This window comes from Brienomyrus brachyistius, chromosome 1, assembly GCF_023856365.1.
Source record: "Brienomyrus brachyistius isolate T26 chromosome 1, BBRACH_0.4, whole genome shotgun sequence".
Classification (NCBI taxonomy): Eukaryota; Metazoa; Chordata; class Actinopteri; order Osteoglossiformes; family Mormyridae; genus Brienomyrus; species Brienomyrus brachyistius.
This window is the reverse complement of record NC_064533.1, coordinates 43,214,868-43,232,689: the sequence shown is the minus strand read 5'-3', so window position 1 is coordinate 43,232,689 and position 17,822 is coordinate 43,214,868. Positions and strand designations below refer to the sequence as shown.

General features: G+C 48.2%; 1 protein-coding gene across 6 annotated transcripts in view; it reads right to left on the bottom strand.

Annotated features, from left to right (window-relative positions):
- Positions 1-17,822, bottom strand: part of LOC125704684 (dedicator of cytokinesis protein 9-like) — an 83,908-nt gene that overhangs the window by 31,890 nt on the left and 34,196 nt on the right. For all 6 annotated transcript variants that reach the window (XM_048970635.1, XM_048970654.1, XM_048970626.1 and 3 more), the window contains 9 exons: positions 15,109-15,225; positions 8,597-8,686; positions 6,406-6,488; positions 5,714-5,783; positions 4,247-4,342; positions 3,972-4,106; positions 1,906-2,080; positions 819-871; positions 68-142 (listed from right to left, as the gene is read on the bottom strand). In XM_048970635.1, coding sequence (XP_048826592.1) covers positions 68-142; positions 819-871; positions 1,906-2,080; positions 3,972-4,106; positions 4,247-4,342; positions 5,714-5,783; positions 6,406-6,488; positions 8,597-8,686; positions 15,109-15,225 — 894 coding nt within the window. The remainder of the gene's footprint in view (positions 1-67; positions 143-818; positions 872-1,905; positions 2,081-3,971; positions 4,107-4,246; positions 4,343-5,713; positions 5,784-6,405; positions 6,489-8,596; positions 8,687-15,108; positions 15,226-17,822) is intronic.

Genomic DNA, 17,822 nt, shown 5'->3' with positions numbered 1-17,822 from the left:
ATAAATCCATGAAGGCTTCTAAATAGCACAAGGTACTTTATAACTGCAAAGACTGTGAATTACTGACCTGCGTGTCTGGGTCCAAAGTAAACAGCTTCAGTCGGGTCTCATTTCTTATTCTAATTTCAACGTCTCTGGCCGTCTGGCGATGAGACAGGAATCAACATTGGACCTTTCAGCTCAGTCACAAATAGCAAGAGAGTCCCTAAGCTGGGCGCCCACAGGGTGTTTGGCCGCATCACCTCACTCTGATGACATTTCCCCGTTACGGGTGTCAGTGCAGATCTAGACAGGCCCTTCGTAAACAGCAGGCCTGCGAGTCTCAAAAAAGGCGCCGCGAGCTGGACCTGTGCACACCCCCGGGGGGCGTAGCAGGCACCGATCTCCATGACGACAGCCCATCCATACTAATTTGGCTCAGGGAAGTTCATGAGAAGTTCATGGGAAGTTCATGGGCACCTTTTCCAAGCCTCCCCCATCATTGCTAAACACGGCACAAACTCTGTATCCACACTTTTATTTTATGTCTTACACCTTACAACTTACATCTAAGCTGACTGCTTGGATGATCCTCTTTTATAACAGGGTTACTTTAACAATTACATTCAAGGTTTTTGCAAAAATTTATATTTATTACGTATAAAGATTGCAGACATATGATGGCATTACACATATTTACTTTAAGAAGGGAGGTATATAGCAGTACATGAATATTTGGCTTGGGTAAGAAAGTGCTTCTCTGTCTTCAGAGTTCCCCTGTGAACCGTGGCAAATGAACGCAGAAGATGACTGGTTCGCTAACATGGAAAACAACTGACCTGATAGCTGTCAAGGCCTGCACAGGAGCTCTCTGCCTTCCCCAGGTCTTCGTCTGTAAGAAGAATCACGAACACTCTTGCTAAGACCTGTTAGCTATCCCTAATTCCCGACATATCCGTAAATTCACCCTACACGTTTGCCCACAAGTTTTCCATTGAGAAGACGACTGGGGAGACATTTCCTAAAAGAAGCAAAGTGGCACAGAGGCTGCATTCCCTGTGCTGTACGCAGACATTCCCGAGCAAACCTCAAACCGGTGAGGGAGTGTGCGTACGCAGGCTCTGGGTGGTCTGGTCTGTCGCCACAGCTTTGTGGGGGAGACTGGGGAGATTTCTGGGCAGCCTTCCCAATCATGACGGTTGAATACAGACCTCCTCCTCTCCAGCGGGCTAATTATGTGCCTAAATCTGCATTCTTTCGTTGGTCTATGACTTATCTATGACTGCTACAGAGTAACCTTCAGCTGACCTAAGCTGATTAATGGCTGGTGCATGTCTAATCGGCTGTGTCTGATCTATGGCTGTTCTATGGCTGATCTATGGCTATTCTATGGCTGATCTTTGATGGGTGTCGCATGCCTATGAGCTCTTCACCTGTTTGTAAGCGCCTGGTTTACTCCCAGGAAATGGAGCAGCTGTGTCTTTCCCTTCCAGGTCCAGGTCAGACAGAATAAAAATGAGACCAGTGACCTTCAGCCTTTTTCTCTGCCCTCTTCCAATTATTGTTCCCATAAGGGATCTCTGGCTGTTTTCTCTGTATCCTTCTACTATCGGCATGTTTGTCTCACATTGAGATCATGCAGAAGCACATTTCTCAGTGGACTGGAATATTTGTTTATCACGAAAGAATTAAAGTGCACAGATATGAGCTGGATGTGTACATTTCTGTTTTGCTTCCAAAATGACTTCTTATTGCGGATTATGCTCTATATTTCAGGTCTTTTGACAAATCAGGAGAGTAAAGGTTCCACTAACATGTTCCTTCGACTTAAGGATCTTAACAACAACATCTTACATCCAGCGAACACATCATGGTAGTTCTGGGTTCCTAGGACCTCCTGCGCCCCTCCAACCGCAGGTGACCCACCGTCATGCATGTCCCCATTGCGCTTCTCCTGCATGGCGATCTCGAAGCTGCTGTGCAGGATCCTGTTGAGGGTGCTGATCCAGTCCTCCATCTCCAGCTCGCTGTCAGCGGCCAGCAGGTACGTGCTTTTGTCCTGCATCTTCAGCTCGAAGGCAAAACGACGCACCTTGCTGTTCTGCGAACAGAAAGGGCACAAGAGGAAGAGACAATGACTGACCAGTGATCATAAAAATCATGATATAAAGTGCAAGATTTAAAATTTAACATCAAGATGGCAATGTGACATCTAAAGCATTATGTTCTGCTAGTTCAACAAAAAACAAAACAGCAAACATCTCCATACACTGGTTGTTTATAACGGTTGCGTAAAGCCCTTGCAAAAGAAAAAACTGTTCCAGTACTGAGTGAAATTACTGAGCTCGCTGTCAGAGGGAGTTCACTGCAACACCCACGAAATTCACCATGATGGCAAGGTAATTACTGGGCTGCTGAGCTGCTTCCGCAGATGGTTGGTTGACACAGCAACACGAGGGAGTGTCAGTCGGTCATGGAACAGCCAGGAGAGAGAGAATAAATCCAGAATGGCCAGAGAACGTTCAGCCATAACTCTGAAAACAACACCAGGGCATGAGAGACCTAATGAAATTTCCATCGTCCTTCCTTAAACAATAGTCCATTTTCCATTTTCTATAGCCATAGAAGTCAGGCGAAAAAAGCAGGCCTCAGTGTCGATCAGAGATGAAAAGCAGGCCTCAGTGTCGATCAGAGATGAAAAGCAGGCCTCAGTGTCGATCAGAGATGAAAAGCAGGCCTCAGTGTCGATCAGAGATGAAAAGCAGGCCTCAGTGTCGATCAGAGATGAAAAGCAGGCCTCAGTGTCGATCAGAGATGAAAAGCAGGCCTCAGTGTCGATCAGAGATGAAAAGCAGGCCTCAGTGTCGATCAGAGATGAAAAGCAGGCCTCAGTGTCGATCAGAGATGAAAAGCAGGCCTCAGTGTCGATCAGAGATGAAAAGCAGGCCTCAGTGTCGATCAGAGATGAAAAGCAGGCCTCAGTGTCGATCAGAGATGAAAAGCTTTTCTCTGGGGAGCACATCTCCAGTCCACTACCTGTGTGAACCATAAACTTTCTCTAGGATTGAATGGGAAGGGGGGAGGGGGCAGTTTTTTCAAGAATCAGTATTCTCTCCGCCTTGATGTGCCAGAGAAGCCTTCTGCACTTAATCGAGTGCAGGCCTACCTCCTCGCCAGCTACCTTCCTGCTGCTTGTAACTGCAGTTACATTATCTAGGCCGCATGACGTGAGTATCCTCTGGGAGGGTAAGATCCTCAGCAACCAGAGACACGGAACTGGGACGGAGGTGAAAAATTTGACAAAATAATTAAAAAAAAAAAAAAAAGAAAATCACACTAAAATTATGTGCAAAATCTTACTACCACAATGACCAGCTCTACATGCATAAATATCCAAAGTCCAGAATTTGCATGAAAGCACAGTGTAGATCTTTCAAATTTGTGATAGATACAGGTAAAAAAAAAGCGTAGTTATACTGCTAAGAGGAATTATTTTTTACTGAAATTCCAAAAAGACAACTGAGATTCTGAAGTTCACAAGATGGCCCATCTAAATGCTCAAGCTGGGAAGTGGTATTATACCCAAGCTGCCTCAGCAAACCAAGCCTACAGGTATCTGTGTCCTCTGTGGAATGAAACTGAGCTTCCACACTTCTGCTGTAATCTAAGGCTGAAGCAAGTTCAGCTATGAAGCTGCCCTTATACTCAGGGCTTCATTATTAGTGATGCACTCATCAATGGACTCCACAGTCGCTTGGGACTCCCAAGTGCTCAGAAATGAAAAGTCAGCAAGACAGGACGTCCTTGAAAGTGGCAGGGAGGCACTCGGACGCATGGCTGTAAAGTCGGTGCTCAGGGAGGGCTGGAGGAAGTGTTGTCTGAGCTTCTGAACTGTAAGACGTGAGCCATGTGTGACACCTTCGATGCCACACTGACGTTTCGCTTCCGTTTTCTGTCAGTTGGCACAGGTAAGCACAAAGGCAAGACATTACCTGGACGACACCCATGCAAGAGTCCAGGAATATGGTTCCTTTGGGCTCCTTGGAGATCTTGTCATCCTTGTAGAAGTTCAGGTTGTAGGAGCCGTCACCTAGCTGTGTCAGGTGGAAATACCTCCTCTTGAAAGACTGGAAAGCGGAATGAAATTTTCAAGAAAGAGACAAATATTTTCCAAAATAAAACGAAAAGAGGCTTTATTTAGAACAAGGTTAATTCATCATTGGGCCTATCACCCTCTACGCCATTATTACTGTCATTACTGACTCACCCGCATGGTCACGCTCATGGCACTGTTCATGTTGCCTTTGTACAGCCAGCCTTGTTTGGTGACTCCGCCTTTCTGTGAGCCCAGAGATGCTGTATCCTGGAGGATCGCCAAGCTGCCCGTCAGTATGCAAGCAGTGTGTACTGCATGTGCACATTCAATATATAAATTCAGCTTATTATGGATAATATCCTCTCTGTGCTCCCTCCCCCCCAACAGCCCCACTGATGTCCCGTCGCACCAAAATCGGCCAGAAGCTGAATGTCTGCTCTCTGGATGATAACCGGGCAACAGGAAAAGCACCGGCTTCCCTAAACGCTGCTGCTACCTACCTGAAGGAAACGTCCTGACGCCTACTGAGGTTCTTAGTACCAGGCCCAGTCCAGGCCCGCCTGAGCTACCAAGACAAGCACACGGCATCTAAACCAGCTCCTGCCTGGCTATTCATAGGCTGCTGAGTGAGTCGCCTTCTGAGCAGATTAAGCAGATTAGAAGGAGCCACTGAGCAAAACCACAGAACACCAGGCGGGACAAAAAACGGTAAATGCCAACCTGGACCACAAAAAAACCGAAATGGACCACAGGACGACTGCAGGGGGGGTTCCAGCGCTCAGGACTCTGTCCCACCTCCCCTTAATCATATTCTCCACCATGGCTAATCCCCTTCTTGAAAGAGCTTTCTTTTTTGCCCAGCGCTGGAGAGCTTTGATGATTTTTAATGAGAGGAAAAAATAAAAATCAATCCCCAGTCTGGGGAAATTATTAAACAGGCACATGTCTGGCAGCCTGGATTGTCTAGTGAAGCCAGCAGGACCCTGCTCCTGTCCTACCCCTTCTCGTGGGGGGACAAGGCCCACTGTGGCAACTACAAGCTGGCGCTGACGTCACTGTGGAACCGAAGACAGTTTCGTCGTGGTGTTTGTGATATTTATGGAGTAACCAGAAGTAGACAGGCTTGTTATGCAGCAGAGTCGGGAACCAACATTTTGGGGAGGGGGCTTTTTATTTACCACTAGATTCAATGGCTACATGTGAAATTCCAAGACCCAAGTTTGTCAATGACAAAAACACACCCAATATGGCCAGCGGGGTCAACAAAGCCAACAGGACCGGATATAACCATGCTGTAAAATCTTAATGGCTCATTCACAGGAGAACGCAGTGAGCTCAGATAGCCATACATTTCCTGAGCAGACCGCCAGCTAGGGATCTCTACCAAAGCAAAAGCCGTGGTCTAAGCCACAGAGTTCCTTCAGAAAATATATTCACAAATAGTACTTTACAGGCGAAACAGTCAAAAGTGTGCGACAGAAGAATCTAGCAACATTAAAGTCACAAGCCCGCTACATAACCGAAATCCTCAGCTGTGGGGGCAAATGCAAAGTTTGGCTGAAAGAGTTTATGACCGGCGACCTTCCGCGCTCTGTTCCAAAAAGAGTAGCTGGCAGGGGGACGAATATTCTGACTCACCTCATCTTTGTCAGCATCCTCATCTACCTCAAACACATGGACTGGCAGCTTCTCTGCTCTGGGCACCTTGCTGCAAAACACATGCCAAGAAAGCGGATTGGGTAACTGCGGCCTCCTGGGCAGAGGACGGATCCGGCAAGGTTGCAAAACCCATTGGCTGAGCAATGTGAGCGAAATGAAGGCCTTCGATTTGTGTTGGCGCCATGCAGCGTCCATGCCTGCTAAGAGGGAAGCACACAAGCCACTTTTCGGGCCTGAAAAATGTCACAGGTTTTTCTCAGAAAAAAATGGTCCACAGCTCAGAGGTGACATTTGCAGTTCTATGTATAGACCTCTTAGAAGCTCAAGCAACAAAATGTCAGTTTTTAAAAACAATATTTTATAGAGCCCATTTAGATGTAAAATTATAAAAACATGACACATCAGCCAAGCATCTAAATAACTGATAAATGCAAGTAGTATGATTAATTGTGAATTTAGGGCTAACAATGACCTGTAATAAAGAGAAGGCATGCAGGGTCTTTGAGGTGTAGCTTGGGTTATTATGGGATGCCTATTCCTAGAAACTTCCTGTTTGTCACATTTACTCGCGTGCCTCACACAGGATGAAAAGCAATTTGGAATCATGGTAGGATTTTCTAAAAAAAAATAAACACAAAGGAAGATAAATCAAAGCCGAACAGAAGGCTTACTTCGGAAGCTGGCGGAAGTCTCCAGAATAATCCTCATACTTGTAGCTGACAGTGTGCCAGTCTGAGGTGTAAGTCTTGATACACTGTGAAGAGACAACAGAGCGATATTTCTCGTGTTCCAAGAAACAGCACTTTATTTTGTTAACTCGTCCAGTCAAAGAGGAATACGCATCTAAATGCAGGGGATGCTGGGAGAATACACTGGTATGAGCATCAGAACTCAAAAGATGATCAACTTTTGGGATGCTTCCTGCCAGGCCGTCGGTGAAGACAGGTAAAAACAACCCCACACTCACTTGGTACTCTCTTGGTACTCTCTTTCTCTCTCTCTCTAAGCAGCAAATTTACCTGCTTAAAGACATTTCCTCAGTCATTTTTTCACTCCCTGCACTTGGACTAATCTGCCTGAGTCCTTTAGTCACTTTCGCACCTCTGTAGGTCTTCTGAGCTTCTGCTGGACTTGATCACGTCTACGAGCTTTTCAGAGGTTTGATGACATTACGCACTGTGATGGGCGCGGGGACAATAAATCTGAGTGCTTGTTTATAAAGGGAGGGGTAATTCCTAGTCACACCCAAGAAATAAAAATAAACACTAAACACATTCTTTTGGCATTTATCAATTAAGTAAATTAAAAACATGTATTAATCTTAAGCATCGTTGTAAACATCATATATCAGTCTTCATTTAAACTCCCAACAAAAGAGGCATTTATAGATCATTACATTTTCATTGGTCAATATGACTGGCAACAAAACAGTGTATAATCTGGTGAAAAACCATACACCAGGGATCAGACCTGTACTCAAAACAGGAAACAGTCACATGATTTTTTTTCCATATACGCTCGTATTTGTGTGTCTGATTTGCCGCAGAATTCCCAAACACGATTTGTAACTCAGTAAATGCCGATAAACATGAACAAACACATTTTGCTTGAGCAGGCTGGCAGGAATTGTTACAGGGAACTCGCAAACTCTTCATCAGAGAAGGCGGGAAGGAGATTCAGTAAGTGCGTGCATTTAAAACGCCGTCTGCCAAGCGCAATGGGTGTGTGAAGAGAATAAGAGCAGACTTAATGTCTTCTCTTCCGTCCTTCCGCTGGGACATCTGTTCATTGTTAGATGCTCCTGTTACACAGGCATGGGGGATGCATTTCACAGAGATCGGTTGTGCAGGTTGCGGGAAAAACCACAGAAGAGTCCCAAGGCTGATGATCACTACGGTCTGCAAGACGTAGCTGAAGATAAACAGAGTGCCGCGCTGACGCCTGCAGTCGCTGCTGATGACGCCTGTGTTGCGCTTGGCACACGGGAGAGGCTAAGCCTCCCTGGGGAGCCTCCTTAGGATCCCCCCCAACACCAGCTCACCACACCCTGACTCAAATGCCTACAGAGGTGTGCATGTGACCCTCAGGACCCCGGTTAAGTAAGGGTGAGGCCGCGATGAGCTTGAGATGGCCGCACGTCCGTGCTGCTTGGGAATTTCTGCTGTGCAAACTGTACACTAGGAGCTAACAGTTTTTAGACATGGAGTAAGAGTCTAGACATTTGGAAAAACAGGGACACTGAGAATTTGATTAAACACCCCCATAACCCCCAGATCCAGAAACTTCTGCCAGCTATGGCATAATGAAGCCTTAACCACTGGGATGGGGCTGCTGTCCGTATCTGTTTGTAGAAAAATGTTTCCATGAATTTCTATGTAAACGTATGTATGTGCCCTGTGATGGACTAGAGTTCCATCCAGGGTGTACCCAACCCTGTGCCGTGTGACGAGCTGGTATCCCATCCAGGGTGTACCCACCCCCGTGCCATGTGACGGACTGGCATCTCGTCCAGGGTGTATCCCAGCCCTGTGCCGTGTGACGAGCTGGTATCTCGTCCAGGGTGTACCCAACCCCGTGCCCTGTGACGGACTGGCGTTCCATCCAGGGTGGACCACTGTATGTGCTCTATGCCAGTGTGTCTCAGTCCAGTCCTGGAAGACCCCCAGACAGTCCACATTTTTGTTCCCTCAATCAAGAACACCGAATACCGGGTACAGGTGTGTTGGGAGCTGGGAGGGAGCAAAAAAGTGGACTGTTCAGGGATCCACGAGGACTGGCTTGAGACACATTGCTCTGAGCTGCCTGGGCTCACAGACACGTGCCTCCCACCCTGTTCTGGAAGCAGTCGGGACATGTTCTTACCTCCTGGACAAACAGGCTCTGGGCGTCTCTCTCTGCGTTTTCTGGCACTGAGGGGCGAAGCGTCCTCCCTTGGCGTTTAATGGTCGATATCTGGAAGGAGAAGCGTTGGACTCAGCACTGTGAACACTGTGGTCTTGAACACTGCATGCCTCGCACAGCTGTGGCGGTAAGGGGGGGGGGTGCTTTAGACTGCCCTCCTCATCATATGACCTTCATCCAAGTCACTAACTAATCTGAGATTACAACTGCGGCCAATAAACAAAGGCCTTTGCCTTTACAGCTTATTTGGAGAGTGGTTTTACCAGCCAACTTCTCAAATCAATAAATTAATAAATATAATGATAAATATTTTGCAGCAGTTTACTACCAATGGAATGGTAGGAGGCGGGTCAATGATTCTTCCCAACTTCACCAGCTTTTCTATTTTGCGTGTAACGAGCCCTGATGAGCACAGAATCCGTGACAACTTCAGCCAAGAGTGGATTTCCGGGAACAGCGTTCAGACAGAGGGAGAATGAAAAACACAAACGAAAAATTACTCTGGGGGCTTAACGGTCGTACTCTCGGCACATCACAATATCTTTCCATTCCTGAATGAAGAGTCAGAGCCCTGTGGAGTCACAGCTGGGGTGGGTGGCTCCACCCAGAGGGCCACTGACACACCCTGCAGCTGGTGGACCAGACCTACAGTAAGCAATGGGGAACTGGAGGGACCTGGGCGGGGTCTGGCACGGCCCAGACCAGTCATCCAATCGCTCACTACATGTCGGGAGGAGTGACGGACCTTATACTCACAGCACAGATGTATATAATTATATACATACGTCACTCTATCCATTTTCCATAACCATTATATAAGGGTCACAGCTGAAGTATAGGACACAAGGCAGGAGACACCCTGGATAGGAGACCAGCTAAAGTGCTCCTGTAAGTATTAACACCTGCTGCGTGGAGCCCAAAGCTTTCCTCATCACAGCCAACAGCTGCCAGATGATGCACACATCTCGCCAGCCTTCACCTCCTGTCTGCTCAGCCTCCTTCACACCCTGAATGTTACCAACCTGGACTCCCAGAGGGAAGATGGCCGCTCTGCCTTGGAGTGCAGGGAGGAGTGAAACTTAAAAAAGCCAAAAACAAATGCCAAGTCAAGACGATGCTCAGTGAGGGCTGCTTTGGACACAAGCACCCGCAAAATAATTAAATAGCAGAGATGCCACAGCAGGACTCTATCAGTTTATTTTATCTGTGAGCACTGGGCCGTTGGATCGAGACACGCTACGTCATTACAGAAGGGAAATAGCTGGTCACATGTTATATGATTTTCGAGGTCTGTTACTTTGATGCGCCCTGGTTCGTCTCCCGCTCTGGCACGCCTGGACCCTGGTTCATCTCCCGCTCTGGCACGCCTCTGCCCTGGTGGCTAAGCCAGGGAAAGGCCCTCAGTCACGGGGGAGTGATCCAAGCCTTGTGCAGAGCACCCCTGAGACTGCCCTGGGGTGTAGTTATTTTTGGTGATTTACTGCTCCGCCGATCAAAGGTCGGGGGCGGGTTCTCCAGTACAGCGCCCTCTAGATGACAGGGTGGGGAGGGTGGTGGACGATCAGAGATCAGAGAAGCAGACCAGCAGGGAAATGCGACTTGAGGTGTCAGGAGCATTGGAGGAAGGTCCCAAGCTGGGAATTCAACTTCCCACACCCATCGCCCCCTTCCTCTGTGGTTTCATCAAGGCACCACCACATCCACCCTGGTGATGGACAAATAAAAACAAACAAAAACTGACCAAGGAAAAAAACAACTGTGAGACGTTCCCAGTTCTGCCCCTCCTTTAGACTATCGCCGCTGCCATCGTCCAGTTTGCTTCAAACTACCATGAATGGTTCAGAGCTCAAGGTGATGCAAAAGCAGATAATGCAAATGCAAATGTATGACAGTACATTCAGTATTACGAAGAGAAGAGCTTGGGCCTGACTAACCCCCCCGCCACGTTAATGTGTGCATTCTTGTGGCACACCCCACACTGACTGCAGGTTCTACATCCCTATAGACCCCCCCCCCCCCCCCATCTGATTGACCATTTTCCGTTTTTGCTGGAGGGGACAAAAGTAAAACATGTGCTGGGGCTTGGGGGGGGGGGGGGGGGGGGGACTGGGTCGGAGGCAAAGGAACGTCTGCTTAGGGTTTATAAGAAACCAGGCAAGTGTTTCAGCAGGGATGGATGAATGATCTCTTCAATTCTGCCTTCCAGTCAGAAGGTCTGGGCACCATTCTAGAATATTCCATGTGGATCCACAGAACAAAGTCACAGGAGAAATCCATTAATCAAAGCCGAGGATGGAAATGCACACAGCGAGCTTGGTCTCACACTGCTCCACTGTTCATATAGGCGTAGTGTGCAAGAAAGTGATTTGAACGAGCTGCTAACGACTGAGCTTCCAGGTCGCATCCTTCGGCATGGAAGATTATAAAGGGAAAAACACCCCAGCTGTGTTTGTGGGGTTGTGGTTCCTGTAATGACTGTGGTGACACAGCCAGGTGGGGCTTCTCTCACAACAACATTCCCCAAAGTGGGCGGGTGAAGGGCAGGCACCTCTCAGGGGGTCGATTTAACAGGAAGGGGTCTGTTATTAACCACGCGTCCAGGACCAGGCCCCCGGCCTCAAGTCTCATTCAGGAATGCGAGTCCTCCATCTGTGTAGGAGGCCATTGTTCTCGCCCCGCCTAGCCTAGCTGCAGCAAGCACGGCCGCGGCTCCCCAGCAGCCCAACCGGCGAGGCTTGCCTTCCTCTCGGCCTGGCCGGGCTTCCCGAGGCAAGATGGCAATCAGGCTAATGGCAGGAAAGGAGACAAAGGTGCAGAAGGGCCAGCTGGACTGGCGGAGGGTGTGGGGTCAGAGGCAGGATGTAAGCTGGGGACATGTGACAAGAGTCACGCTCAGATCGATGGCAGGCGAGACACGCGGACACTGCCCTCCTTCACATAAGGAATCCTAGCCTCTGGAGATTTCCGGGCACCCAAGCGAGCCGAAGAGGAGCTCTTCCTCCTGGCCAAAATGGCCGGGGCTTGCTGTACCCTTGGCGAAAGCACAATACGTTTTAACAGTAGTATTTTGCAACACAAAATTTCCCAGAAATCAGTAGATAAGTCAGTCACGCCTGGATAAGGGTGACAGTCTGTACAAATGACAGCTCATTTTGTCACAAAATGAATCTGTGAAGGTCCCTCTCAACAGGGAGATGATGAGTTTTGCAGTCATTCCCTTTAAAGGAAGGTCTGGCACACTTGTGAATGTCTCATCAGTATCAGGTTACCAATCTCTGTGGAAATGATAATGGTGTTTTAACATTTATATCTGTGCTGTCACATCAGTGCTGTTACACTGGTTACCAACAATGGAAGCAGCACAGTCTAATGAAAATAAGGGATAAAAGAGCAATAAGTTCAACACCATAGTGTAGGTATGAAGATGATCAAAATATTTCCCTTCTGCAGGATGCGCTTAAAAGGACTCAACGGCGACTGCTTTGTAAGGCTGTGCCCGCCATCGCCCCTCCCCCCCCGCCCGGGCAGCCTAAATCCAAACAGAAAGCAGACCTGAACAGGCTGATTAAACACCACACAGTCCACTGGACTTTCCTCCATAAAGGCAATGTTTCCACAAAGACAAAAAGAAAGCTTTCTGCTTACAAAGTGGAACTCGGTAGGATGACTGTGCTGCTTTGGAAAAAGCAATCTCAACATGAGACCACTTGTCTTTCCCATAAGAGATCGGTGCCTTCCTAAGATGCAGTGCTGCAGTGCTGCAGCAGTCACTAACCCTAACCCTGTGCTGCAGTGCTGCAGCAGTCACTAACCCCAACCCTGTGCTGCAGTGCTGCAGCAGTTACTAACCCTAACCCTGTGCTGCAGCAGTCACTAACCCTAACCCTGTGCTGCAGCAGTCACTAACCCTAACCCTGTGCTGCAGTGCTGCAGCAGTCACTAACCCCAACCCTGTGCTGCAGTGCTGCAGCAGTCACTAACCCCAACCCTGTGCTGCAGTGCTGCAGCAGTCACTAACCCTAACCCTGTGCTGCAGTGCTGCAGCAGTCACCAACCCTAACCCTGTGCTGCAGTGCTGCAGCAGTCACCAAGCCTGAACCCTGATTTCCTTTTCACCTCTCAGTCACTCATTTGCAGATTCCAGTAACCTAAGTTTCCTGGAGCTCCAGTTCTGAGGACCACAGTCATCTAAAGCAGATGACAATAGAGCAAACATCAGCTTGCGGTCTTGCTTTTTGGTTCCTACCAATTGGTTTATGAAAACCAAGTTGCTGAAGAACCTACATCATGTGTCAAGGGATCCCTGCAGGCCTGGTCAGGTGAGTTTCATTATTATGGTGTCTTGGCAAATGTTCACTGAAGTAAAACCAGACCTGCTGCTTTGACCCACACATCCCTGATTCTTCACTTTAGGAATCAACCTCTGAGTGCTTGAGGACACTCAGTGTTATCTAAAACACAGATCCATGCAGCGGCTTGGACAATCTGCCTGCTATTTAACCTAAGGAAGGACGTTTCATGGTGTGATTACAGTAAAATAACTTGTAACTAACATTAATGATATGACAATCTTATTGTGCAATTTATTATATAAAAATTATACCATTTTTAAGAGTAATAATAAAAAAGCAACATTTTGATGGCATTAACACATGAAATATCTAGCGGTTCTCCAAATAAAAGACAGAGTTCTGAGCATGATTTTATACTGTGAAGTAGCATAAAACAGGCAGAAAAAAAAAATTTACTGAGAAGTAGCCAAGCCAGTGAGTGCACCTCCCTCCACGCCAGTGCGGCTCGCTCTGCGCCAGTGCGGCTCCCTCCGCGCCAGTGTTATTCAGGAGAGGCAGTTGTTGGGCCCACTTATGGAATTTTCTGTGACTTCCTGAACTGCCACCTGCACCTGCTGTAAGTGTGACAAGGTGCCTCCCAACCACGACTCCCCAGTCACACATGACGCCCGCTCGTCTCAGTGATCCACAAAAGAAGCTTCTGTGCTCGAGCCTGGCTCTCAGCTGTCCCCCCCACCCCCCCAGAAAATGGACACCCATCCTCCCCCATGTTTATTCAGTGTTTCCTGGGATGCAGGACCTCACAGGACCTTTGCTAGCCCACGGCAGGTCTGTGGAGTATGCGTATGTTTTCACAAATAAATGAAAAAACTTTGGTTTTAGCAGGAAAGATGGGTCTTTTTAACCTTTTTTGAAAGTAAGTCAGACATTAAAATGTTCCACTGGGACTGAGAAAATGAGGTATTTAATGCAGCTTGGCGTCCAATCCTGGTTTTATATAGGAAAAAACAGAGGAGCTGTCCTGATGGGACCCTTTGCCCTTTGTCTAAGAACTTTAGCGATTGTGTCACCGAGCGGCTGCAGCCAATCCCAGAAAAGAAGGCCGAGGTCACCCTGGATGGAGGCCTTCTTACACTTAGGGTTATAACGTCACATGATGAGTTTCACAGCCCTCTGCTGCCCTGCAGCGATCCCTCAACTGGAAAAACTGTTGCCTATTAAATTCCTCCCTTCTTCAATAATTTGTTCATGGAGCCACAAGTAAGATCAATAATTTAATTTTCCCAGAAACTGTAAGGAAAACGGGCAGCGTCCCTGTTGGCACGTGGCAGAGAAGGTGAGAGGGAAGGCACAGCAGAGCGGAATGCGAGGAGCAGCATCTGACCACTGGATACTCCAGCCAGGAAACAACTGGACATACATATGGGAAAGCAATGAACTGAGGGATAAAGGAAACATTTACATAAACGAGGAAGAGTGAAATGCCGTATGGCTTCTGAGATAGTGGAACGGCCTTGCGGATGTGCCTGCAGCACTACAAAAGCATTTTCCACATCCACTTCCTGCAACCAGGACAAACTCAGCAATCAGATCCTATGGCAACACTTGACTTTGGAATCATGGGACTTTCACAGCAAAAGGATGAAAGTGAAACAGGAAGCAAAGGATCTGGTCTGCGGTCATCATCTTCATAACCTTTAATTCCTGACTCTGGGGACCCTGATCAGATAATATTAGTGTGATTGTGTGATTTACAGGGGTTGGTTTCAGTCCAAATGCAAATGACCCCTTTAGTACCAATGCTTACTTTTACACATCTGTGTGTGTTTTCCTTCAACCACTGTGTTTAGTATCTGAGCTCAGATATGCTGGTCCCCGAGGTCTGACTGGGGATTACCCATCTTCTCCACCACGCGCTCCGGGCTCTATAGAGAGTCCTTAAATTAAATTACCAGGGCTCAATGCAGCCTGTGGGTTGCAGATGGCTGAGCTAGGGCTCTGACGAATAAACCGTAATTAGCCATCTTCAGACAACAAAGCCAGGGACATACTGGAAGGTATGCTTCTCTTCAATGTGCCTGGCTCACTTTCCTCTACAGTTCTTGATTGGTCACAGTTCCACCACAGCTCCTGCCCCCCACTTTTGACCCAATGACGCGATGTAACAGTGACATCACTCACCTGGAAGTCCTCCAGTGGGAACTGCAGCATATCCCTCAAGACGTCGCTTAGGATCTGTGTCTTCCTCTGGAACACCACATTCTCGTAGTCCAGCGGCTCGATGACCCTCGGCTTCACCTGCAAAGTCGACAGCGGCATCCTTAGACGTGACACTTTTCAGCGCCAGAAACGACAGATGGAAATAACATACGGGCCAAACGAAAGAAGAACAGCCGCACTTTTCCGGGATCGACCGGGCCGCCCTCTGCACTAACACACACGTTCTGGCTGGGTTAGGGACCTTATTACATGCTTAGCGTTTTCCCATCCTAACCCCCACCCAGATAAACAAAAAATACGATGCATGTCCAAGCTGTGCCAAGCCCAGCCACCTCCCCACTAGCAGAACTACAGGCAGTGGGGCCACACTGGGGCCCCATGGGGGGGGGGGGGGGGGGGGGTTGATGGGCCCCTTTTCGGGAAGGATCAGGATGCTATTGATCTGTCAGTGCAAATTACCAAAGCAGGTTTCATACATTTAGCCTTTGCCTGGCTGGGAAGTCTGCCGTACTCAGAGTGTCTGACTTCTGTTTTATTTTTTATGACAAGGCTATAAAAGTTCATATTGTACAGCTTATTGTGTGCATATCTAAGGGGTCAGAGGCTTTATTAGTTAGGCTTTGTATGTCTGATTTTGGCTTTATATTAACCCTTGCAAGGAGGCCCACTGGGGGCCATTATAAGAAGCTCATGCCACAGCACCTCCAGCACCTTGTCTGTGGCTCAGTCTCAGTGATCACCAATACCTGGCTTAGGCACCAGCAGGGGCGTGGCTCACGTTGGATTCACCGTACCGGGAAGGCGTGGCTGACCATACCCACATGCTAGGAATGAGCTGGGCTGGCAGGAACCTGCGGCGGGCTGATGGGACCCACAAACGCAAGAGGACACGCAGAAAGGCACCAGCGCGCGCACACGCACACAGACACGCACGCACACACACGCACACACGCACGCACACGCACGCACACGCGCACACACGCACACACACGCGCACACACGCACGCACACACACACGCGCACACGCACACACGCACACACACGCGCACACGCACGCACACACACGCACACACACACGCAGCGATGATGTCACGGAGCAGCCTGGTACCAGGCGTTGCCAGCCTTTGGGACCCACTGAATTCCAAATGAGATCAAATGTGGTCAAACACAAAGCCTGCCTCATTCAACAGGCGGGGTCCCACCGATTTGCAGATACAACAGCTACCCTCTAACCGATAACCGATTCTGGACAATCAAAAGTCTTTTAAAAGGTTATGCTGTAACAAACGCAAGATATTCTAAATCAGTACAAACAAAAACAAAAAACTGACGTGTTTTAAAACTTGTCATGTTTATACTTTTAGTGCCAGCCGGGTTAAACTAACTGGCATTCATGTTTGGGTAAAGCTTTACAGGACAGGACAAATATCATTATTACAAATTTAAACTTCTAGACGGCAGACAGAGATTAAGGCGGCAGTCTCCACTGTACGGCACAATTCTGTGAATGTGTATGTCACACTGTGGCAACTCGGGTGACTCAGAAGTGACATTTCAGCTCTTCAACAGTTTACTGCCCCAGTTTCATTAAAACGGCAAGACAGAGGGGCCAAAAACTCAACATAGCATGCAGAAGAGGAGAAAAGAGGAGCATCTAAAGGCTCATGCATCTAGCTCGGCGTCATGCTAACGGCCGGTACTGTATCCCGGGGAAGAAGCCAAGCCCTGGGCTATGGTCAGCACATCTGGGCTTGATAAGGCAGCCATTAGCTCATGGGGAGGACCCCGATCTCGCTGGAGCAGCGCTGGTGGTCATGCTGACGGAATCGCCTGTGAAGCACTGCGGTGCCCATGCGCCCTCATCGTCTATCTACAAAAAAATCCCCCTCCCTCAGTTTCCGGGGTGCTAAATGAGCAGCAGCAGTGAAAGGCACGATCCCATGTGATACGTAAACAGGCTGCAAACACATGTCCTCAAAATTCACAACATGGAAAGAGGAACCTTCATGTTGTTTTAATGAGGACAACACACACGCATACACACGCATATGCACACGCACGCACACACACACGCATACGCACATACACATACACGCATACACACACACACCCACGCATACGCACACACACATACACGCATACGCACACACACATACACGCATACAAGCACGCACACAGGCATGCACACACACACACATGCACACATACGTGCACACAGACACACAGACACACGCACGCACGCACGCAGGCATGCATACACACACACACATATACACACACACACACACATGCACACAGAATGAACCAGACACACACTTCTGAAGTAAGCTACATGATATTCATCTCCCTTTCCCACACAGATGAGGGTCGATAGGGCAACAGACCGCATAGATACACATGACATTGCAAAGGTTAAAAGCTGCTGGGAGGTACCAGACGGCAGTGCAGACGATGGTCACATGTCCACACTCTACAGTTATCAGACAAAAAAATCATGGAGACTGAACCTGGAAAATTAAAAAAATGCCATTTTTGTCCAGTTTCTCAGAGCTGAAAGAACTGAACTTTTGATCAAAATGAAAAAGAATTACTACAACTACTCCGGTACATCTACTGGTGCTGAATAATAAAAGCTGAAACATAAATGTCAGCTGGCGGGTCCCATGAAGACGCCC